Genomic DNA, 22,941 nt, shown 5'->3' on the forward strand with positions numbered 1-22,941 from the left:
GAAGAAGTAGAACATATGGTCTCACGTAACTAACTGTACATGTTCTTCTTCTCTTTCTTTTTCTTTTTTTTTAAATGAAAATTGTAGGCGATCACACACACATGTATAATCCAAATTTTATGTGGATAGTATGACATGTCATAACTGTTTGTCTTTGAACTATTAAAGTTTAATGATTGCTCATTGTAATGTGATGATTGTAATGGACGAGTCCAGATAATGTATCGACTTCATGAAAAATTAATAAGGTGATCGAAAGAGTTAAAATTGCATAACAATATCAAGTATAACTAAGTTTGGTTTGACACACCGTTTAGCAAAGTTTGGTTTGTCAATTGGTAATTTCCTATTTTGGTTTGAGGATCCTCGTACTATCATTAAACAGGTGTCTTCTTCCAAAATTGTAGTTCACTTGAAGTTCAATAAAGCTATCGTGTTCACTTTCAAAAGAAAAGAAAATATAACTAGCTTAATATTAGATAACAATATCAAATATAACAAAAATGGCATTTGTTTAAGCTCACTCCCTAAGCTTTATTTTATCATAGGTCATGCATAACATATTACATTTTTTAGACCATTAAGGTCTCGTTTCAGACTGTATTGACTATTTCAGTCGGATAGGATAAATAGTCATTGAATAGTACTGACTAAATTATCTGATGTTTAGTACAGTATCAAACTAACAATCGTATTGTTTATTCTATGTTTGATACTATATCGGATAGAATGAATTTAAAGTATTATTACTTTTAAGAAAAAAATTTATGATTAATGGAAAAGAAAAAAAAATTACACATTCACGACCACCAAATGGGTCAAATTTAAAAAAGAAAAAAACAAAATCTTCCTTTATTTTAATCAAACTTAAAATAAAATTAAAAAAAAAATTGAAATCATCTCTTTAGTCTTGTCTTCCCCAGATCTCTCTGCTGCACCCCCCCAACACCCTCACAGAAACCCTAAAGAGAATAAGCTGAAAAATGAAGTCGCACCTTTTCGTCCACAAAACCTTCGCTTAATCAAATGTAGAAGCGAGAGATAAAGAGAGAAAAGCTCCGTGGACTACCATTGCCTTCTAGGCTCATCTTCTTCCTTATCCCCATAACCCAAACCAATACCTCTCACCAAAACCCCGTCAAAACCCCTCCCTTCCTTCGCCGTCTCCTCCACCTCCTCCTCCCACCTCTTACTCGCTGACAATGATGATGAAAACGATAAAACCCCAAAACCCAATTTCGATTTCCTCAAGCTCTCTGTAACTCTCACCGTAATCTCCACCTTCTTCCCCCAAATCCCCACCGCCGTAAGGAGAAAAAGCGCGCGCCAAGAAGTCATGGTCCTAGGGACTCCTTTGGAAGGGTTTATTATGCAGGTATACCCCTACTAAATAAGCATACTGACTAAATTAATTATTTAATACGAGAGGACACCAAACGATCAGATTCGTATTATTAATCATATTCGGTTCTTTATGGTACCGTTTGGTACGTGGAATGGGACGGAACAGAGTGGGATAAGGCGTTCCGTCCCACGTTCGGTGCGCCTAAAACGGGTGGAACGAGCTGTTCTACGGGACGAGTTTTGGGTGAATTTTTGTTCCACCTCACCCTCTGGAACGACTCGTTCCATATATGCGGAACACAAAATTATAACATCTCCGTCTCATTCTTCTTCCTCCTTGTTTCCATCTCCCGTCTTGTCCCATCCCATTCCGTTCCGTCCCGTCTCGTCTGCATACCAAACGATACCTATATGACCCGTCAAACGAGACCTAAGTATTTAATTTTTTTATATAAAATATATTTTCTAATATTTTATGTTTTGCCAATTATTTTGAATATAACCAAAAACGAGGTGCCGTTTATAATCTCGTTGGATAAAACCAGACGATAAACTGATAAACTGGTAAACTGGGACCCGGTTTTCTTCCTCAAAACGTCGGCGAAAGACGTGTCAAGATTTTCAGGTACTTCCATAGATCTCTCTGCTCTCTGTATATTTTCTCGTAGTCGTTCACTCTGTCGATCTCTCCCATTGACTGCCACTTTACTGCTTCCCAGAATTCCAATCCACCCTCACAAATTTACTACTTCTTCCATTTCCTCCCCACCAATCCAATCCAATCCAATCTTCCCACCGCCAAAGATTCATACTGGTTTTCGAATTATCGTTTTTTCTTCTTCTTCGAGCTCGAAGCTTTTCCGGGTACGTTGAATTTTTACGACTAGCATCGTCAGCCATGGCGGTTTGTTTTAACTACCATTTGAAGGTTTTTGGGTATTGAGCCATTTCGGTTGGATACCATTTTTGGGTTGGTTTCCGTATTTTTGGGCTTGTGGGTTATGGTGGTAAAGCTGGTAATTGCAGTTGGCGTATAAGTGCTTTTTCAGAAAGGGCTTTTGGGCATTGAGAATTGAGCTCTTCTGTTGTACAGGTACGTTTTGGTTTGAGATTTGGTTTGTTTTACTGCTTTTGCTGTTTGAATTCAGAATTGGGGGTTTGGGGTTCTAGGGAGCTTCTCTGCAGAATATAAGTGTTTTCTCAATAAGGACTTTTGGGCATTGGGATTTGAGAGCTTCTGTTGAGTTGGTACGCTTTTGTTTAAACTTTGGTTGGTTTTGCTGCTTTTGTTGTTTGATTACGAAATTGGAGGTTTAGGGTTTCAGGGAGCTTTTCCGCAGAGTGCCCAGCTATACAGTTGACTTGTATAGGTTCGGGTATTTGGTTTCAGAGATATAAAGTCGAATTCTTTTCGGGATTGGTTATTTTGGTAATCTTCTATTTGTCATTACTGGCACTTCGAGATGGTAGGTGTGAAATTTGGCAATTGACAGAGTGTTTGTTTTCTCTTGTGATTATCATGGCTGGTGGAAGAAATGGGGAGACTGTAAAAGGCTAGGAAGTTCATCAAACCATCTTAGGATTTCCCGAACTCCATTGCTGATGGAGGGTTCGCCTAGGCTTGGCTCAAAAGGCCTAATTAGGAAACATGAGTTTGTAAGGATAATTATTCAATGTCTGCTTTCAATTGGCTATGAGAAGTCTGCTTCATGCTTGGAGTTGGAGTCTGGCATTTCATGCAAATCCGATGATTTTCAAATGCTGGAATCACAGATATCAAGTGGGAATTGGGATGGTTGTGTTGATACCCTGAATACCATCAGTGATTTGACAGATGATACGAGAGCTGCTGCTTTGTTTCTTGTATTCAAACAATGTCTTTTGGAGTCTTTGAAATGTGGGGATGACAAATTGGCTCTGGCCATTTTGCAGAAAGAGGTGTCAACATTACATGTAGACAGAGGGAAAGTTCATAAGCTTGCTCGCAGTATCCTGTCATCGAAGGAAATGGAGCAGAGCAAAATAGATGATATTGCTGTTTGTGAGTTGCGTAAAAAACTATTGCAAGAATTAGAAAAATTGCTTCCTCCACCAATCACACTGCCCGAGAACAGGTTGGAACATCTGGTTGAAACTGCTGTTTTGTCCCAGATTGATTCATGTATGTATCACAATTTGTCGGATGCGGTTTCACTTTATGCTGACCATTTCTGTGGTAGGGATCAGATCCCCACTGAAACTGTTCAGGTGTGATTTGCCGGCAATAATGTTTATGTTTCGGAAATTGAAGTTATGAGGGTTTTACTTTTGTTTGCTCAGATGTTCTTCTATTGGAGGACTGACATACACATGAACACATGTTTCACCTGGTGCAGATTTTGACTGAGCATAAGAATGAAGTTTGGTTTGTACAATTTTCTAATAACGGGGAGTATTTGGCCTCTTCATCAAGTGATTGCGCGGCCATCATATGGAAGGTACCATAGAATTGTATCCGGAGTGATTTGTATTAGAATTTATAAGAATTTTATTTATTCAACTAATTGAATATTGCTTTGGTACCAAAGTTTCATTCTCAATGATTAAATATTAACCCACACAATATTTTACTTAATTGGTGGAAATGTGGCCTTCATGCATAAGAAATTGTGGATAAGAAGTATATGTTTAGGGTTCTTGACACTGCTCATATAACAATAATATACTCTCGACAAAAATCAGATGGAAGGAAAAATAAGAAGAGAGGATTTGTTTGAGAACTATTGCAGATTTAGGAAAACAATGGGAAGGAGATTTTTTTTCAAGATCATTGAAAATCTTGCTTTTAGTTCTCTTTAAAATTGATAAGGAATGAAAAATAGTTTCTCTGTTTTAGGAAGGATCTATTCTTAAGCTACGTCAATATAACAGAAAAAACTATATTGTGTCACGTGGACGAATGCATGATCCAAGAGGTGTCTGTTTAATCGTTAAATTTTGGTAATTCAGTGAAAACATTTACTTTTTCCCAAACGTATTATGCCGATGTTAATATAGTTTTTAAAAAGCGAAGCGGATATAAATGCCATATAGGATCTTAACATATATGATTATTACTTTAAATCCAACTTTCATGCTCGTATAAACTGAATGCTTAAAGAGTTGTTTATGTTGAGAAACTTGTAATCTAGATAGCAAAAAATGACAAAAAATGACACTTAACTGCATACCACCTTGCCAGGTGCTGGAGGACAGTAGGGTGGCATTACAACATACTCTGAGGAGTCACCAGAAACCGGTATCCTTTCTAGCATGGAGCCCCGATGACTCAAAGTTGCTTACATGTGGAAATGTTGAAGTTGTCAAACTATGGGATGTGGAAACAGGTACATGCAAGCATACATTTGGGGATCTCGGCTTCATTGTCAGCTCATGTGCTTGGTTTCCCGACTCAAAGCGACTTGTGTGTGGCAGTTCCGACCCTGAAAAGGGCATCTACATGTGGGATTGTGATGGCAACGAGTTGAAAGCATGGAGAGGGATGAGGATGCCCAAGATTTTAGATCTTGCTGTGACACCAGATGGGGAAAATCTTATCAGCATTTTCTCTGATAAAGAAATTCGAATTTTAAATGTGGGAACAAATGCAGAACGTGTCGTTTCTGAAGACAATTCTATCACATCCCTTTCAATTTCTGGAGACAGTAAGTTCTTTATTGTCAACCTAAATAGCCAGGAGATTCATATGTGGGATGTCGCTGGGGAATGGGAGAAGCCGCTGAAGTTTACGGGCCACAAGCAAAGCAAGTATGTGATACGCTCCTGCTTCGGTGGATTGAACAGCACATTTATTGCCAGTGGTAGTGAGAATTCACAGGTATGCTTCCCAAATTAGAGAATTTGCCCATACATGTGCTGAGATACAAATCATTCTTGTATCCAATGAACCAAATGGAACCTCACAAAGTGAAAATCATTATCTTGTCTAGGTATACATTTGGAACCGAAGAAATTCTAAGCCGATAGAGGTTTTGCGTGGGCATTCAATGACTGTGAAGTGTGTGAGTTGGAATCATAAGAGACCGCAGATGCTGGCATCAGCAAGTGATGATCATACCATCCGTATATGGGGATCGAGCCGACCTAATAAGATTCAACCTCAGAAGCTGAGTTGAAAAGATCACATCTCCTATTTTACATCCCGTCACCCTCTGTATATATGGCTTTTGTTCTTTTCAAGCTCCTATTTGTTAATGAGTGTGAATATATATGTTTTTTGAAAATTTTGGTGTACATTTCCACTTTGAGATCCTGCTTAATTTTATAAAAAGTCAGCACCACCACGATCACCACAGTAATCACCATAAGGCAGGTTCAGAAAAAGACCTGAAGAGGCCAGGTGAGAATGAGGGCAAACCAACACATATACTCTTTACCTTGCAGCCGCATAGGGTGGAAAATCCATCGCTACTGAGGATGGAAGAGCCATCAAACAAGATGGAAAAAAAAAAAAAAAGAGGTGGCGCCCCGTAGGCAGAGGGGGGTGTTGAGGGGAGCGAAAGGTGCAATTGCACAGGGTCCTAAATTTGAAGGAGCCTCTAAAAAATTTTGCCATTTAAAGGTTACATGTAATAGCCACTCAGTACTATGGTTTGGTAGTATTCATCTTCACTTGGAAGTGAGAGGTCTTAGGTTCGAATCTTGTGGATGACAAATTCGATACCAAATTAGGCTACCCATTGTGTGGCTTTCTTTCCCTTTGATGTAAAAATATCAATGTACTAAAAAATAAAAAAACATGTAATAATGCTATATATTAAAAAAAAAAAGTGCTTTTATTCTTTAAAATCACATTGTGCACGCCGTACAAAAAGTACCAATAACAACACTCTAAAAATGTTTTATTTTTCAATTTTATTATATAATAATGATATGTATTCAAGTGAAACTTTGAAGTTAAGAGTGTTTGAAGCTTTTTTTTCTTGCTTGGTTGTTTAAGATTGAAGTGCAGGTGAATCCTAAAGTTTGTTTTGATTTAAATTTTTTTTTCTTTCAACAAAATGATATAACCTACACGAAGGGGATGAGAGAGTGGGCTAAACCTCACAATTGGCCAACCATAATAATGTTGTTCAAATTTGCCTTTGGCGAGAATCAAACCTAAGACTTCTCACTTTCACGAGTCAAAATACCACTAGACCGTAGTACTAAGTGACTGTTTTGATTAAAGTTATTACTTTCTAACATCAATACATTGTCCAATTTTTTTTTTTTTTTTTTTTAAACTATCTTAAGGAGGGGCCATTTTATAAATTTCACACAGGGCCTCTGAAATCTTAGAGACAACCATGCCCGTAGGGCTGCGAAAGACAAACCTAAGTGAGTTTTAAACTTTTTATTTTTTATTGTAAACTAGACTTGTTACGTGATATGTTGCTACATTAAGAACTAGTTGATTCTGTGAGTTTTGATCTTAGTCGCATATGGTGGTAAGAAGCGAACTAATAACTGAACTTATGCCGTGCCCACCAAGTTTAATGTACCCAGTGATAGGGCATTGTTGAGATCAAAAAACCTTTTTTCTGTTTTTAGCTTGCTGTTTTTCTCACAGCCCAAAACCAAAAGTAAGAAAGCAACATAACACTCTGAAGACCGAAGCAAACAATTGGAAGTTAGTTTGACAATAACTTCAACGAGATGTTATTGTAACAGTATTTAAATCAACCGTGCAATTTTTCTTGTTTGAAATTCCAGGTCGATCTTCATTAGTATTTGTTTTTATTTTTGTGTCGAAAAGTTAATACGCCAGGCAGTATGTGATTGGATGGCCCAAGTTTATCTCTAATCAATGCACTGAGAGGGAGAAAAAACGACATAACGTTTTGATTTTTAAAATTTGAAAAATTTGACGGTGACGTGGCGCCGTACGAACCCTCGAGAAATTCAGATGGACGGTTGGGAAGCACGGGAGGGAATAAAAAAGGGGCATTTTGGTAAAAAAAGCAACGACTGCAAACCAATGTAGCAAGCACAACATAGGAAAGAGAGAGGCACGGACTCTCGTTCTCTTCTTCTTCCTCAAATTTGAAATTCCGAAATTGGAGTCGCAAATTCGGCTAAATTCCCATGAAGTCCGATCGTACGATGGCTGGACCTTCGCGACCGTTGGATCAGACCCCGATTTCTCCATCGCTGTCCGCCGAGCATCATCACTGCAGGTCAGAATTCGAAACCCTCTGCGTTAGGGTTTTTTTTTTTTTTGTTTGCTGTAATTCGATCCATATGCGTTTCGGATTCTGGAATTCAGCTAAATTTGATTTCTTGCAAGTGTTGGATTTGAGTTATATTATTGTAATTAGGAATCTACAATCCGGTAATCATTGTGTTTAGTTTAAGTTGGATTTTTGAATTCATTTTTTATGTTTTTGTTTATATGAATTTCATCACGTCGTGTAGTGATTGGTTGCACTTAATGGATTTAAAGTTCAATGTAGCTTTTCGTTTAGTTTGTGTGAAATGCTTGTTCGAATTATGAAATAAGGCTCGAGTACATAGGACGGTTCAGTGTTGAGGATCAAGTACTGATGGACTTGGACCGCTTGTACGCTTTAGTAGTGAAATCAATGATTATATAGCTATGACTCTGGATTCCGGGAATAGGGAAAAATGAGAGATTTGGATTGGACTACTGAATGTGAATGCTTGGTATGAAATGTTAAAAGATCATACAAAGAAAGAGTTTTGATACAGTAATTGAGAAGAAAACACAATGTTAAAAATGACAACAATTTAGAGGGTGGATGTGAAATAATAATTTTTCCTTGACTATTTGAACACTTTGGATTTCCTAAATAGTGAAATTTATGTGTAACTAACAACATCATAATATTACTTTTTGTAAAGTCTAATTCAACGGTTTGCGGTAAAAATCACACCCACATATCCAAATGCCACCCTGAGACATGTTTTTATTCATATGATGTCCTTCTGAATAAGTGAACTTCTTAATTTTTTTTTTCAGTGGCAGAAATGTGGTTGCCTTGATAGCACGGAGGGAGATTTCTCCTAGAGCAAAACATGTGCCCACAAGGCGGTGGGGAGAAACTTCTAATAGGAAATCTAGTTCCACCTATGGGCCTAAGGGTGAAGCAATCAGAGATGTGAAACGTGGCCTCTGCTCATGGTACCAACAGTTCTCTTTTTTAAGTTTTTTCAAGCAGGTTTTAGTGTGAGACCTTTTGTACCTTTTATATTAGGTTATCAAAGATGCCATGCTGTATTTATTGAATCTGTATTTCATTGATCTTTCAGGGTTGAAGCAGAGTCGCTGCGGCATTTGTCAGCCAAGTATTGTGATTTAGTGCCTCCTCCAAGGTCAACCATTGCAGCAGCATTCAGCCCCGATGGAAGAAAACTTGCTTCTACACAGTAAGTTTTCTAATCTTGTTTAGATCTGAATACTTATTTCTGATCTTGACTCTAATTGAAATCTTTTCATGCTTTCAGTGGTGACCACACTGTAAAGATAATTGATTGCCAAACTGGCAGATGTGTAAAGGTTTTGAGCGGCCATAGAAGGACACCTTGGGTGGTACGTATGACTTGTGCAATTGCAGATCTATTTATTCTTCAAATTTTTTTTTTGCTAATATTTGCATCTTTCTCTATGAACTATTTAGCTAAGAGTAAAATCTATGTAAATGGAAGTCTGCTGAAAGAAAAAAAACAGATACAAATTACACAGTCTTATCCAATTTATTTGAAATATGATATATCAATTAGCTGGTCTAAATTGTTTAACATTTAATTAATTAATAGTTTAGGTAGTTGCTTCTGGGGCATGTGTTTTTTGGTACGGGTAAAATCCAACCACTAAATTGTGAATATTATTTTGACGTGGAAGTAACTAATGGCATTCTTACAGGTTAGGTTTCATCCTTTGAATCCAAAAATAATTGCTAGTGGAAGTTTGGATCATGAAGTTCGCTTATGGGATTTAAACACATCAGATTGTATCGGCTCTCGTGATTTCTGTAATCTCCGAAACTTCAGTGTCTTACTAAATTAGTAGGCTTTCTTACATTGTACATTTTTCTTAGAATTCTGACATAGTTCATATCCCTTTATGATTCTCTCCCTAGATCGACCTGTTGCATCTATTGCTTTTCATGCCAAAGGGGAACTCCTAGCTGTTGCATCAGGACACAAGGTATTGATTCTTTTTATTACGGTTCTTTAGTATATCATACAATCATTGATGGTTAGTAATGGGATATATATTTTGATAACACTGACATTGAAAATCTGGTTTCAGTTGTATATATGGAAATACAATGGGGAACCTTCTTCTCCAGACATGGTATTAAAAACATGGCGTTCCCTTCGAGCAGTGCATTTTCACCCCCAAGCTGCTCCGTTTCTCTTAACTGCTGAGGTAATTTTCAAGAGGGCATTTAAGTGATTCTTCATTCCTGCTATCGTATAGGTTACATTATTAAACTGATATGCAGGTCAATGATCTTGACTCTTCAGATTCCTCAATGTCTCAAGCAACATCTCCCGGCTACATGCAATGTCCATCTCCTGCTGTTTTTGTGGCAAACATTGATTCTAGTGAACGTCTTAGTTTGGCTACTAAACTACCACTTATGTCCTTGCCTTTTGTCTTCGTGCCGCCATATATAGATGATTCAAGAAGAGTAATGCAGCCTGAAAACAGACCTGCTGGATCAAATAGCATGCAAGTCACTTCTGCTTCAATGCAGTTTCAAACAGATGTAAATGCAGCAGAGCAGGATGCTACCACAGTTTCTCGAATGGAGACATTTCCATCAGCTCCAATTGTTTCCAATCACAATGCTGAAGGCAATGCAGATAATTATTTCCTTAATGGAAGTGATGCTTGTGACCACAAAGGAGATGCAATGGAGACTGATGAGATGCCAGCTGTAGGGGGAAGCCAGCATGGAAGCTGGATTAATTTAGATCCTGTGAATAATAGAGTACCTGAAAATACTTCAAGTCATCCTGGTTTTACTGAATTTGGGCAACCTCATAGAACGTTTCCTTATAGAGATCCTGCATTCTGGGAGCAACCTTTTCTCCAAGGGTGGTTAACAGGTCAAAGCCAAGCTAATTTTCCCTCAATGCTTCCTCTTAATCGTGGTGGGCTTAACAATTTAGCTCAGCCTATGGGTTCTTCTAGTTTAGTGTCGCATCTGTCTGCTCATAACGTGGCGGATGTGGCAGCTTCTTTAGCATTGCCAGGAAGCACCAATGTATCTGGGCTTTCTGGAAGATCTGACTTGCAGCATTATTATCAGCACTTCCACTTCTCTGGACCAGAATCAGGGGATAGTGCTTCCTTAAGTACCCAACCCGATGAGAATGATGCACAGCCCATTATTAGTCGAATCCAGTCTGATATTGATACATTAATGGCTGCAGCAGCGGCTGCAGAATTACCATGCACTGTAAAACTAAGAGTATGGTCGCATGATATAAAAAATCCTTCTGCTCTGCTGAATGCTGAAAGATGTTGTTTAATTGTTCCTCATGCTGTTCTTTGCAGGTATGTGAACATCTTTGGTATTCCTTTATTTCATTTCTTTTACCGGTTTTCCTTTTACAATATTCTTCATTCTTCTACATGGCTTCAGTATTTGATTGCAAATTTACAATAGCTTCTAGCACTCGCATCTATATTAAAAACAATTGTAATCAGATGCAATTGAAGGATTTTTTTTGCTCAGCTTGTAATTATGTTTTATTACAACTTTGTGTGGCATGTGCTTTTGCAGTGAAATGGGGGCTCATTTCTCCCCCTGTGGGAGATTTTTAGCTGCCTGTGTTGCATGCATGCTTCCTCATACGGAAGCTGACCCTGGACTACAAAGTCTAGTTCATCAGGATTCTGGAATTCCAACATCCCCAACTCGGCACCCAATCTCAGCTCACCAAGTTATCTATGAGCTTCGCATATATTCACTTGAGGAGGCCACGTAAATTTCTAATCCTTTTGTCAACTGTTTCTTATTTCCTTTATTCTTTTATCAACATCTTATATATGAGTTATTCTATTATCTCGTGCAGATTTGGTTTGATACTTGTCTCTCGGGCTATTAGAGCGGCACATTGTTTGACTTCAATCCAAGTTAGTTTCAAAGAAAATTTGACTACTATTTGCTTTTGTTTCTATTTATGCTCTGGTGCCTTGTGTCGTGCTTTTATTACCTTAGGCTCATTTTCTACTATGACTTGGATCATTGACCTGTTGTTCTATGTATGATAAGGTCGAAATTCATGGTTGAAAATTATGCAGGTTTAGGTTGGATAATGACTTTCTTTTTTGTTTAATCTTATGTCTATTTCCGGAAGCTGTTTAGCTCTCGTCATTTGCCACTGACAATAAACTGTATTTGTGCCTGTTCCTTTGGTACTTATAGTTGATTTAGTGTAATTTGCAACTACTGGTACTTTTGCTTTCGATGTGGAAAGGATATTTTTGAGTTGAGCCTTTGTGCTTTATGTTGTGCCTGCAGTTCTCCCCCACGTCTGAGCACATATTACTGGCCTATGGTCGCCGCCATGGTTCTCTTCTTAAAAGTATTGTCGTTGATGGGGATACAACTGTACCTATTTACACTGTTCTTGAGGTGAGCTTCCAGAGTCTTCCTTCTGTCCTGCAACTGAGTAGAAAATGTTTTATCTCACTTTCTGCTTCGTGTTTGTTCTTTGGGAAAGTATTAGTTAGCAAAAAGTACTATTCGTTGAGATATGCTTTATTTTTTTAGACATATAAGTTAGAAAGCATAAAAAGTTGAATAGTCTTCCTTTAGAGAATGTAATAGTATGCCTATTTGGTGATATTGTGAAGGAACAATGGTTGGACTTCTTTTTCTGTGTTTATGACAAAGAGTGATGGACTGGATTCATTATAAAAATTCAAAATTGAGTGATCATTACTACTATTATCAAAGTTTTACTTTGTTGGACTCTTAGTTACCACCTATATTTCTTTATTTAGGTCTACAGGGTTTTAGATAGATTTTTGTGCTTAATTAATATGTCAGCACTCTCTCAGTTGGCATGTTGTTTACTACTGTTGTTAAAGTTTTACTTTGTCGGACTCTTAAATTACCGTCATTTCTTTCTTTATTTAGGTTTACAGAGTTTCAGATATGGAACTTGTGAGAGTACTTCCCAGTGCAGAGGATGAGGTTAATGTTGCTTGCTTTCATCCCTTTGCTGGTGGAGGTCTAGTTTATGGGACCAAGGTGTGCTTCTGATGTTTCAGAAATCCTGCAATGATCAATCTACTGCCCTTTTGTTCTTTTTTGGAAGGTTTTGTTTGCCCATTTACGATGCTAATTTTCATGAATTGCAGGAAGGGAAGCTTAGGGTACTCCAGTTTCATGGTGCTCGAGATGAAAACTTCGTTGGACCAAATTACTTTACAGAGGAAAATACGGCTGTTGCGGTATAGTCAGCAAGGTTGTAGCATATTCTTCTTTTCATGCTTCTTGTTGAGTTTTCCTTGTGTCATTATAAGGGGTCAATAAAGTCATTAGTTGGGTTGCCGGGTTTGGCAGGTCGTAATGTTACCATTTGAAGATCTTTACATTTGTTGCATGATAAAAGTTGGTGTTTATGTGTTGGTTGAAAAAAAACATAATGTTTGTTGTCAATTGTCGTGTTGATATATATGCCCGTACCAGTTACCTGCTCTGAATAAATGGGTGTTGGGTCATCCATTTACGACCTTGGATATAAATGCGTAAAAGGATGATTTAAGCCTGAAATCAAATGGGCTGTATGGTCGTACCATATGGAATCTTTATTACCCCAAAAAAGGAAAACAAGAACAAACAAAATGACCTATTTGGACCCAATTATTCACTGCATGCAATCTATTTTTGGAACTTCACTTTGACATCTCTCTCTCTCTCTCTCTCTCTCTCTCTCTCTCTCTCAATAATAATAATAATAATAATCTCGCTAGAATTGAATCCCTATTCTCTGTTCAGATGTTGAGGGAAATGGTTCAGAGAATTGCTTGCTGAGCATCTTTTATAAACTCCAGAAGCCTAGCCTTTTTCCTTCAGGTAGATGTATTTTCCTATATTTTCAATGTTTGCATGCTTATCTTTATATTCATTTGCAAACTTGGGTTTGGGTGTTTATCGGTTTTTGTTCTCTTTTGTTTATTTTTGGAGGGTGGGGGAGGGGAGGTATAACTGGTATGATAAATTGTGATAGATTGAGGGTTATTTATTTATTTAACTGGTTAGAGTTCTGGATTTGGTCAACATTTTATATGGAGATGGTTTTGGATCGTATAAATTGGCTTAAAAATTTGACATGTATTTGCGTTTGTTTGGCTTGTAATACATTACGGTTCGAGTACTGGTATTTGGTTTTGTTCTATATTTTCCATGTCTAGTAATTCAGAAGATTCTAAGTTCTAAAAACTAGACTAGAACGTGTACCATCTCATTTTCGCCTCCCTGCATGACTTGAATTCTTGCTTTGAGTACTCTACGGACCATACAAAATGCATTTTACCAACTGAGATTGTTTTTAGTAAACTTGGTGCAATCCAGATTTTATGAGCAGTGCACATTCCGTGTTTTGGGAGAACCATCCACCTTACACCTTTTGTTTGAATGGTGTTTTGGTTGCAGGATCCATGACAATGTAGATATTGGGAAAGCAAATCCATAAAACATCTTCTGCAGTTGGAGCCACATGGTTCTAACCCTATGCGTGCTTCTCTCAACCCATAGATCTAATCAGCGGCGGAAGCTGGCGTCGGGGGTCCTGAAAGATGGCACAACCAGCTTCATTGAGGCTGATGGCAGAGTTTATGCATTTACGGATGATGGCGAAGCGAGATTGAAGTTTCGTGCTTGTACCATGTTTGATCAATTAAGAGACCGTTAAGCCGATTTTGTGTTCCTGTAACCGTATCAAATTGTGAAGTGCAATTTTGATATGGGGACTGCTTTTGTATGTCTAGAATTCAAAGAAAGAAGCCCAAAAATCCTGTATGATTATTTTGCGTCACCAGCTAGTTATACTAGACCTACTCACGGTGGAAAGTAGCACAAAACAGCATCATGTCCGGCTAAACAAACAAAAAGGAATGGGATCCGAAGTCTAATGCTTTATCAAAACTAAGATTAGTGGTTTGTATTGATTAGCTAGATGTTAGGTTGTCAGGTTGTTAATGAAATCATACGTATTTGCATTGATCCGTCATTTCTAATTTTTTTTTTTTTTTTTTGGTGAATTAAGGTGATGTATTCTTGCTAGGTGAGTTGATACATTGTGTTGTCAGACTGTTTGTCGAGATTGTTAATTGTGGTCGTACATGCAAATAAGAATCTTAACCAATTTCCTAATTGCTTTTGTTTGTAAGACAATGCTTTAAAGCATTTTAACCATGCATGGCTGCATCGGAGATTCTAAGTTTGATTTGTCTAATTTTCTCCGCTAGTATAAAAACGGTTGCAGAAGATTTGAACTTGATGATCATACCAACTCAAAAGAACAGGCGGGTGTCTAAATCATGTACCCGGCTTCTTTGCCCTTCCAGTTCTCATACATTTTCATTTCTTCTTATTTGATGTGATCACGGTTAAATCACATTAATATTTTATATTAATTTTTTTATAAAGATACTAAGACAAAAATCAATAGTGATATAAAATGTTAATGTTATAAGAGGTGATAAGAGTGTATAAAAACCGGAAGAGCAGTCAGGTCGCTAAATCATTGCCCACAAAAGAGGATTTTTTTTATTTTTTTTAACAAATCCTATTTGACCAGTCAAAGGAGCCTTAAAAGCTGATAGCCAATACGTAAAAGAGGGTTGGTTCCAATGGGACATGCATTGACGAATTATTTTCCTTCCTTTTGACTACTACTCGAACATATCGATCTCTCTCTAAAAATTCACAAACCCTAGAAAAAATAAAAACAAAACAAAATAAAAAATCTGAAATTTATGAGCAAAAGAAGACAATAATCATGATTAATTCATGATAATAATGGTTAAGAAGAGGATTCGAATTTGTAGTGTTTATCAACAGCAAGAGAAACATCCCAAGTGCAGGTGAGTCCCTTTGGGATGGTGACAAGATCTCCAGCTCCGAACTCGACATATTCCGAAGACCCTTTTGGATAATACGCCTTCACTCTTCCCTTCAACAAATAACACGTCTCCTCCGCATCAAACTTCAGCTGGTACTTCCCAGGCGAGCAACCCCATCTGTGAATTCATAATCCCAAAACAAAAACAAAAACAAAAACAAAACATAAATAAATACCACGTTATATTTTGTAGAGAGAGAGAGAGAGAGAGATGGAAACTCTGTGCCTTTGACCGCACTGAGGAGCTAATCACGGTTAATCCTCTATAGGAAGTGAGAAAGAGAGAGAGAGAGAGAGTGGAGGGGTCCTCTCGTCTTGGGAGTTGAGAGTGGCAAACCTTGTGCCTTCGGGGGCACTGAAGAGCTAATCTCGCTTAATCCTCCATTTACTGAGTGAGAGAGAGTGAGAGGAGGGGAGGTGAGAGACTTACTTGGGCCAGCACTTGATGTCCAGTTGGGATAAGCGAGATTCAGAAGGGTTTCTTTCAACTGTGATTCTCAGGTTTGAAGATGATGAGGAACTTGATGGTGATGATGAGCAGGGTTGTGCAGCCATGAAAATTACTAAGTTGGAAGGATGGAATATATCTTCTTTTGTTTTTGGTTGAATTGTTGGGCTATATGTATTGTGAGGGTTCTTGAGAAGCTCTAGGAAAGGGCATCTTTACAAGGCAGTAGAGGATAAGAAACCTTACCATATATAGAGAGAGGGACAAGATATTGGTATACCCATTATTCCCTCCTCATTATTTACCGTTGACTTATCCCATGATCATGTCACAGTCAACAAAATTTTATTTCTCATACGCTGAGAATCAAAATATCTTAGCTGTGATGCATTATGTATTCACGATAAAAATTCGACTTTTATTATATTTTATAAAAGAAGGTCAATTCTTTTTCCTTTTTATGTATTAATACAAAAAAAAAAAAAAAAATGTGTATCTAGTATTACGTTAATGCACAAATTTAATTATATGGTAGGTGGTTAGCTACACTATATTTAGTTATGGCAAATGGGGTAGAGGGCCAACCCATGCGACCAACTCCTTTGTGCACATGGAAGTTTACATGTGCAATTTATTAGACGGTGTTAGAAGGAGAATTTTATGCACAATGTTGTCCACTCAAATAATTTTTATCATTTTAGAAAAGATCAGTTGGTAGTTTTGCCATAGCAATCTACATTTTCGGGAGCCGTTAAGACTTGCAGAGACATTTCAGCATCTTTCTGATCATCATCGTGTAATTCATCAGCACTAGAAATTAAATCTAAGACATACCATATGAAATACAAACATAAAATTCGTCTCATCCAGCATCATGTGCAATTCTATTTCTCATTCAAAAAATACCTTCAATCATGACAAGGAACCACAGTTACAACTCGAATCTAGAAATCAAGTCATGCCAAGAACAATGTGCATTCATCAACATGGTGCCTGTCAACACTTTCCTTTTGGCTCTATCATTTGGGTAAAAGTACAAAGAATAATTTTTTTAGTCTAATTAGTTATCTGAAATGAGTATTGGAATTTTTGAATCTTCTCTATGTTTAAAAATATGCATGCAAACTGAAAGGTATGTGAATTTTACATTACAATTCGTAAACCGATACTTGAAACACTTTAAACTAGATTTATTAAGGATTGTGGTGATCCCATACTCATTCATTTTCTCTCATATTTGTACATTTGACATAAAATATCATAGTTTTTTATGGTTCGACGTCACAAATGCGATGAATTGCTGTCAAACACAATTAACGGGACGTCATACATTTGGTGTCATATAATTTTGATGTTTAATCCATTACCGTCGATGCATCTAAAGCTAAGTGTGTGAAAATATCCAGTCACTGGTCAAACAATTTGACCGTGACTCCAACTGACATAGAGTACGTGGCAAAAGATGAGCGGATGAAGCATATTACAGTTTGACTGGGAACCATGATCTTGAAGATACCGACATGGCTCTGTCAGACCTTTTCGCTTGGCTTCATCCATATCCTTCATGTCCCATGATGTTCGCATCTTTTGGTTTTATTTAAAAAAATTAATAAAAAATGTTTGAAAATTTTGTGTTTTATTGATAAAGATAAAATAAAAGGTAAAGTAAATAGTACCAAAATTGATTTTTTAGTGTAAAAATGTAATTTTTCATTAAAGTAAACAATACCGTAAGCTTTTCATTAAAATTCCTTTTTATTTATCACCCCCATCAAACAACCATTTCTGCACGTGCCATTCCACGTGCAACCGTACTGGAACATTCTACTGGTCCTAGTCACGAGCCACATGTGAGATATTCAAACTTAGATTTCTTTCTGACAACGGGAAAAAAAAGGTATTATGTGCATTTGTAACGTGCTGGAATAATTTTAAGAATTAAGTTAGATTGAATAATAATATTGGATGAGAGTGAGATTTAATAAAAATACAAGCTTAAAATTTAAATTAACATAGAAATTGGAATTGAAGATTCCCCTCCCCCCCTCCCTCCCCCTCTTTTATTTTTGGTGTCTGGAATTCTTAAATTCATAAGATGCATGTGATACTAAATGCAATCAAATACATCATAGAAATTGGAGTTGAAGATTCCCTTTATTTTTTATTTTTTTTATTTGATGTCTGGAATTCTTAAATTTATAAGATGCAGGTGATACTGAATGCAATCAAATACACCGGCAAGTTCAACCAATTGTTTAATGAAAAATCTCTAAACACAAAATACTCGATTAATTGAGCACACACCATGAACAACAACATAAAACACATGAATTATTTCCACTTGAAAGATTCTTGCACTATATCAAAAACCCAAAAATCAAAAGCTTCAAATAAGAAAAGATTTTACATTCACTTCCTCAAGCTCTGAATTGATGAAAACACATAAACCCACTAGACTACTGCAGCCAAAATTGATAATCGCAAAAAAAAAGAAGAAAAAAGCATAAAGCTCTCATTTTTTCTTTGCTACTTCAAGAATTTGCAGACAAGAAGAATAGAACAATTCAATTTCTTCTTCTTCAAAGTTTGCAACTTTGAATTTGTTTCAAATTAGAAAAAAGAAAACGAGGAGGAGGTGGAAGAGATAACCTTAAGTCACTGCTTGCAGGAGGAAGATAGGCTGGACTGGAGACAACAAGAAGCTTGTCGTTGTCGTCGGTCAATCCCTCTAAAACCCCATAATCGCCCCCACAAAATTACGAGATCGTTTTGCTGAGGAAGTCATCGATCTGCTACAGCAATCCAGTCTTAGCCAAAAGGATGAGATTGACGAAAGCCTGCAAAGGATTAGAGGGGCGGTCTTAGCAATCCAACTATTTTTGGAGGGACTCGCTAAGAACCTCTAGTGAGGGTGTTAGTCGAGGCAAGTACTTCTTAATCCCACTAAAGTTAATCATTCCATCAAACAAACACGGGACTACATTCATTGCTAGTCCAGTCCAGTCCAATTAAGATTGGTGAAGGCAAAAAAACACACCCTTAGATCATAAGCTGGTGGTCCATTGGTAAAGGACGAATTACGAGGTTTTCTTAAAATTAAAAACTGGAAGTCTCAGGTTCAAAACCGGTTGTTGGTGTGGAAGCCAAATTTGTGGTCAGGGGAGGTTAAAATGCCTTTGTGAGTCTTCCCGATCCCAAAAGAGGTGGATAACCATGACTTACTATTAGTCATCCTTCTTTTAAAGAAAAAAAAAGAAAAAATCTTTCGACAAAGAAAAAGAGAGTACTACTGGATGAAACAGATTAACACGACAAATAGAGTAATTAAACTTCAATTTCTCTAAACATTAAAACAAAAAGTACTGTTAGACAAAGAATTAGTCCTTTGATATGTACGAGACTCGATCAATCATTTTTTATCATATATTTTTGTCTTTCAATTTTGGCTGCCCGTTTGGATTATAAAAGTAGACAAGTGATGATCAAATTCATTTAATTTTGCCTCTAAATTGAGTTGAAATTGCAATGGTCTTATTAGTGTATATGGAATTATGCATGTACATATAAAAATAGTGGGTGGGATGTATTGACTAACTATTGCTTCCACATTTTTACGGAGTATAATTCTCTTCCATTCTATTTTCTTCTCATCCTCTCACATTTTTTATTTTATTTTTCTCTCTTTAAAAAAAATTAATATAAAATATTGATATGACTTAAAGATAACATTTCAAATAAAAGAAAAGAGGAGAGAAGGGACGGAGGAAAAAAGAGAGAAGATCATTCTTCCATTTAGATACATTTGTGAATGATGAGGCGTGCCCATTTTAAATCACATCTCCACGTTTTGAATGCCATCTCAAGAAAAGAAAAGAAAAAGATTGTGCATCAATCAAAGTCAACCACTCACTTCTTAAATTCTATTTGGTACTCACCAACTTAGAGGTGATGATTTGTACAAATAAATTGTATTTGTATTGTATCTGTGAGACCCCCTCAAATTTTAAATTGTTTAGAAAGTGTTGTTACTATTTTTGGAGAATTGTGAAGTGTATTCGAATTGTATGATTTGTGGTTGATTTTGAACAAGTGAGAGAGTAGCCTCTTTCAAGGACTATTTTTAAGGTTATAAGATGAAGTTGGGCGAGATCACGAGTTCGTAGCCTCTTTCAGATTAGTTTTTTGAGGTCGGATGTATTTTTAAATGAATTTAGAATAGAGTGAGATGGAATTAAGTTGTACCACATGTCGAGCACCCCTTCAACCGCTGAAAGGAAGAGTGAGGCGGTATAACCGTGGAGTATACCACCTATGTTCCGATCACAATGAAAAATTTCTCATAACCATGGGATAACTCCATGCCTTCTTCTTCTTTGCAGAACAACAAGGGCAGAGCATAGAGAGAAAAAGAAAAATATATAAACCCTTCAATCTTCTGAAATTCATAACTTTTCAATCCGAGAATCCGATTGAAGAACGATATTTTTCTACCATTGGACCTGGAACGGTATTGATAGATTGTGTTTGGCTTGAAAGTTGGAGTGGAATTTCCGGAAGAAAAAAAAAATTTTTGACCTGGAACTCGCTGGTTTCATACCATGGACCTAAATGCAAAAATAGTTTCAATTTTGGGAAAATTATGTAATTTCTACCAAATTCAGGCACCAAAGTTTAATTATCAAAAGTTCAAAGACCTATTTGAAATGTTAAAAGATTTTAACGAAGAGAGAATTATTATTTTTGTTAAGTGAAGTGTCCTTTTTGAAGTGAATTATTGTTAAAGGGGATAAAGTTTAGTTACTATGTATACACGTATGTTGACGTATTTTAATTGTTGATTATGTATTTGTATATTTTAATTGTTAAAGGGGATAAAATTTAGTTACTATATATGCACGTATGTTCACGTTCATCTTACATCCTTTCATAAAAATGACGATGATGTGATGTGTGTTATTTGGTTCAACTGCATGACTTGATCAACATGATTCAAATGTTTATGAATATAGCTTTGATTCTTGAATAATATTGTTTATTTGGAATGTTTGGTGATCTCCAACAAGGGCTATAGGCCACAATTAGCTCAAAAATTGATAAAATTTGTCTCCAACCAAAGGTCTAAGGGGAATCGAAATAAAAGAATTAGGTTGAGTTGGTCTCAAGGCAAGCAACATGTAGCATCAGCATAGGCTAAGTTTAACCCAGGGCAAGCAACATGTAGCCTAGGACAGGGCTAAGTTTGGCTTTAAAAGTAATAAAACATGAAAGGGGATAAAATATAGCCCTGCATAGTTGAAAGTGGAAAAATTTAGCCCTGAAGTAGTATTTAAATATTAACTTTTAAAGGGCTAAAACATAGCTAAGGGCTATGTTTAACCTCCATGACTGAAGATGGCCTTATGTTGATATTTATTTATAATTATTATGAACAATAGTTATCTCATAGATTATGGACTCATTTGAAAAGTATCAATGTAAATAAATAACTATGTTAATTTGTTGAAGTCCTAAAGTGAGTAACTACGGATTTATGAAAATATGGAACTAAAATTAGTTGAGTCCACTCTCGAGGTACCAAGATCTAGGATCAGCCTAAATTGCACAAGAAAATGAATGAAGTCCTTTCGGTAAGGATCTGATAAAATGATGAAATTGGGTTTTAGATTTGGGAACTAAGAGTTTGACAAGATGACTAATGGAAAGAGAAATGAGTTATTTTGTTAAGTAGTTAACACAATAGAATGAAGAGATATCTGTTTTCTTCTATTTTTTCTTAATTTGCGGACTAGCCATGGAGTTAATTTTTCTGCCGACCTCCGGTTCGGGAATGCCAATACCATCTTATGTTCAAGTAGGAGGAAGTTTACAATGCACCAAGACAACACAATAAGAGATCGCTTGGTGGTTCAACTTGAATTGAACTATTTTAACTAAATTAAACTATTGCCTTCACCATTATTTAATGAGCTTAAAAATATTGAAACCAGACTTAATAAATTGGATAACAGTCCAGCAAATTGTGTCTTCCAAGTCTCCTTAAAAGGTCAAAATTTTATAGGAAACACTCGTACTCATTTCTCATATTGTCCAGTCTTAGCCATTGAACGGCCCTTAAGGGTGCATTTGTTTCCTTTCCTTAAGTTTCACTGTGTTGGACTGGATTAAGAATTAGCTAGTCCCATGTTTGTTGGCCGATGAAATTAGCTTTAGTGGGACTAGAGTTCACTCGCTCCGACTATGGGGCTCGCTCGAGGGTCTTAGCGAGACTCCCCCTAGAAACTAGCGGATTGCTAAGCCCATTCTCTCATCCTGCTTGACTCCTTATTTGTCTCAACCAATTTGAAGTCATCCCCCACTCCCTGCAGTGTCTTCGTCCTACTCCATGACTTGGCCAAACCATGCCTTCGACCACTACTGCGTCCTCATAAGTCTCGCGTGGCTTCCTCTTTTCCATTTTCTCTTCACTTTCTTCGATTTTGTTGTGAAGATTTGTGAAATTATATGTTTGAGTTTATGGTGGGATGAATCGGTAGAGGTGGACACTGTGGACTCATCTAAATTCTTCATTGATGCCCATTGTAGAGTTGTTGAGTCACAACATGCTTTTCGACTAACGGGGGTCTACGGTACTTCCTATAGAGCATAAAAGACAATCTTCTGGCAAGGAATGAATAATGACTTCTACCCATCTACCACCCCTTGGATTTGCGAAGGTGACTTCAATGATTTCCTATGGGATTGGGAGAAGTTGGGTGAAGCAGAGGTCCGACACAACATGTATAGATACTTGGGGGAATTCATGAATAGTATGGAATTAAAGGATTTGGAGTTTAGTGGCCCAAAATTCACATGGAGGGGAACTTGCAATGGTCAACTTGTTGAGGCTTAATTGAACCGTGGTTTAGTGAACAAGCGTTGGCTGGACTTGTGGCTTAATACCATTGTTACCTATGATACTGTTTTGTGTTCGAAGCATAGCCCGATTATTGTCCAGGGGGATCCTATTTGTGGAAAGG

At 37.0% G+C, this 22,941-nt stretch overlaps 3 protein-coding genes across 4 annotated transcripts; 2 read left to right on the top strand and 1 right to left on the bottom strand.

Annotated features, from left to right (window-relative positions):
• The first annotated feature begins 1,878 nt into the window (after window positions 1–1,878).
• LOC103960093 (WD repeat-containing protein WDS homolog) lies at window positions 1,879–5,632 on the top strand. Of its 2 annotated transcripts, none has more exons than XM_009372525.3 (5): window positions 1,879–2,437; window positions 2,878–3,591; window positions 3,720–3,821; window positions 4,565–5,200; window positions 5,313–5,632. In XM_009372525.3, exons 2-5 carry the CDS (start codon window positions 2,947–2,949, stop codon window positions 5,496–5,498), a joined length of 1,569 nt encoding a protein of 522 aa, XP_009370800.2. In that variant the 5' UTR covers window positions 1,879–2,437; window positions 2,878–2,946; the 3' UTR covers window positions 5,499–5,632. The 2 variants fall into 2 exon arrangements, with proteins under 2 accessions (XP_009370800.2, XP_009370792.2); XM_009372517.3 differs by lacking the exon at window positions 1,879–2,437 and adding an exon at window positions 2,444–2,773.
• Window positions 5,633–7,353: 1,721 nt separating this feature from the next.
• LOC103960067 lies at window positions 7,354–14,576 on the top strand. The gene is made up of 15 exons (XM_048567527.1): window positions 7,354–7,541; window positions 8,345–8,506; window positions 8,635–8,751; window positions 8,830–8,914; window positions 9,248–9,356; window positions 9,465–9,532; window positions 9,638–9,757; window positions 9,834–10,894; window positions 11,124–11,324; window positions 11,416–11,476; window positions 11,865–11,978; window positions 12,486–12,599; window positions 12,710–12,816; window positions 13,350–13,427; window positions 14,007–14,576. The coding sequence occupies exons 1-13, from the start codon at window positions 7,450–7,452 to the stop codon at window positions 12,806–12,808; spliced, it is 2,403 nt and encodes an 800-aa protein (XP_048423484.1). The 5' UTR covers window positions 7,354–7,449; the 3' UTR covers window positions 12,809–12,816; window positions 13,350–13,427; window positions 14,007–14,576.
• Window positions 14,577–15,099: 523 nt separating this feature from the next.
• Window positions 15,100–16,156, bottom strand: LOC103960058. The gene is made up of 2 exons (XM_009372450.3): window positions 15,908–16,156; window positions 15,100–15,595 (listed from the first exon to the last, which is right to left on the bottom strand). Exons 1-2 carry the CDS (start codon window positions 16,030–16,032, stop codon window positions 15,379–15,381), a joined length of 342 nt encoding a protein of 113 aa, XP_009370725.1. The 5' UTR covers window positions 16,033–16,156; the 3' UTR covers window positions 15,100–15,378.
• Window positions 16,157–22,941: the final 6,785 nt, after the last annotated feature.

Source organism: the organism of the source record quoted next, unplaced genomic scaffold (assembly GCF_019419815.1).
Source record: "Pyrus x bretschneideri cultivar Hongxiangsu unplaced genomic scaffold, Pyrus_bretschneideri_v1 Contig10, whole genome shotgun sequence".
NCBI lineage: Eukaryota > Viridiplantae > Streptophyta > Magnoliopsida > Rosales > Rosaceae > Pyrus > Pyrus x bretschneideri.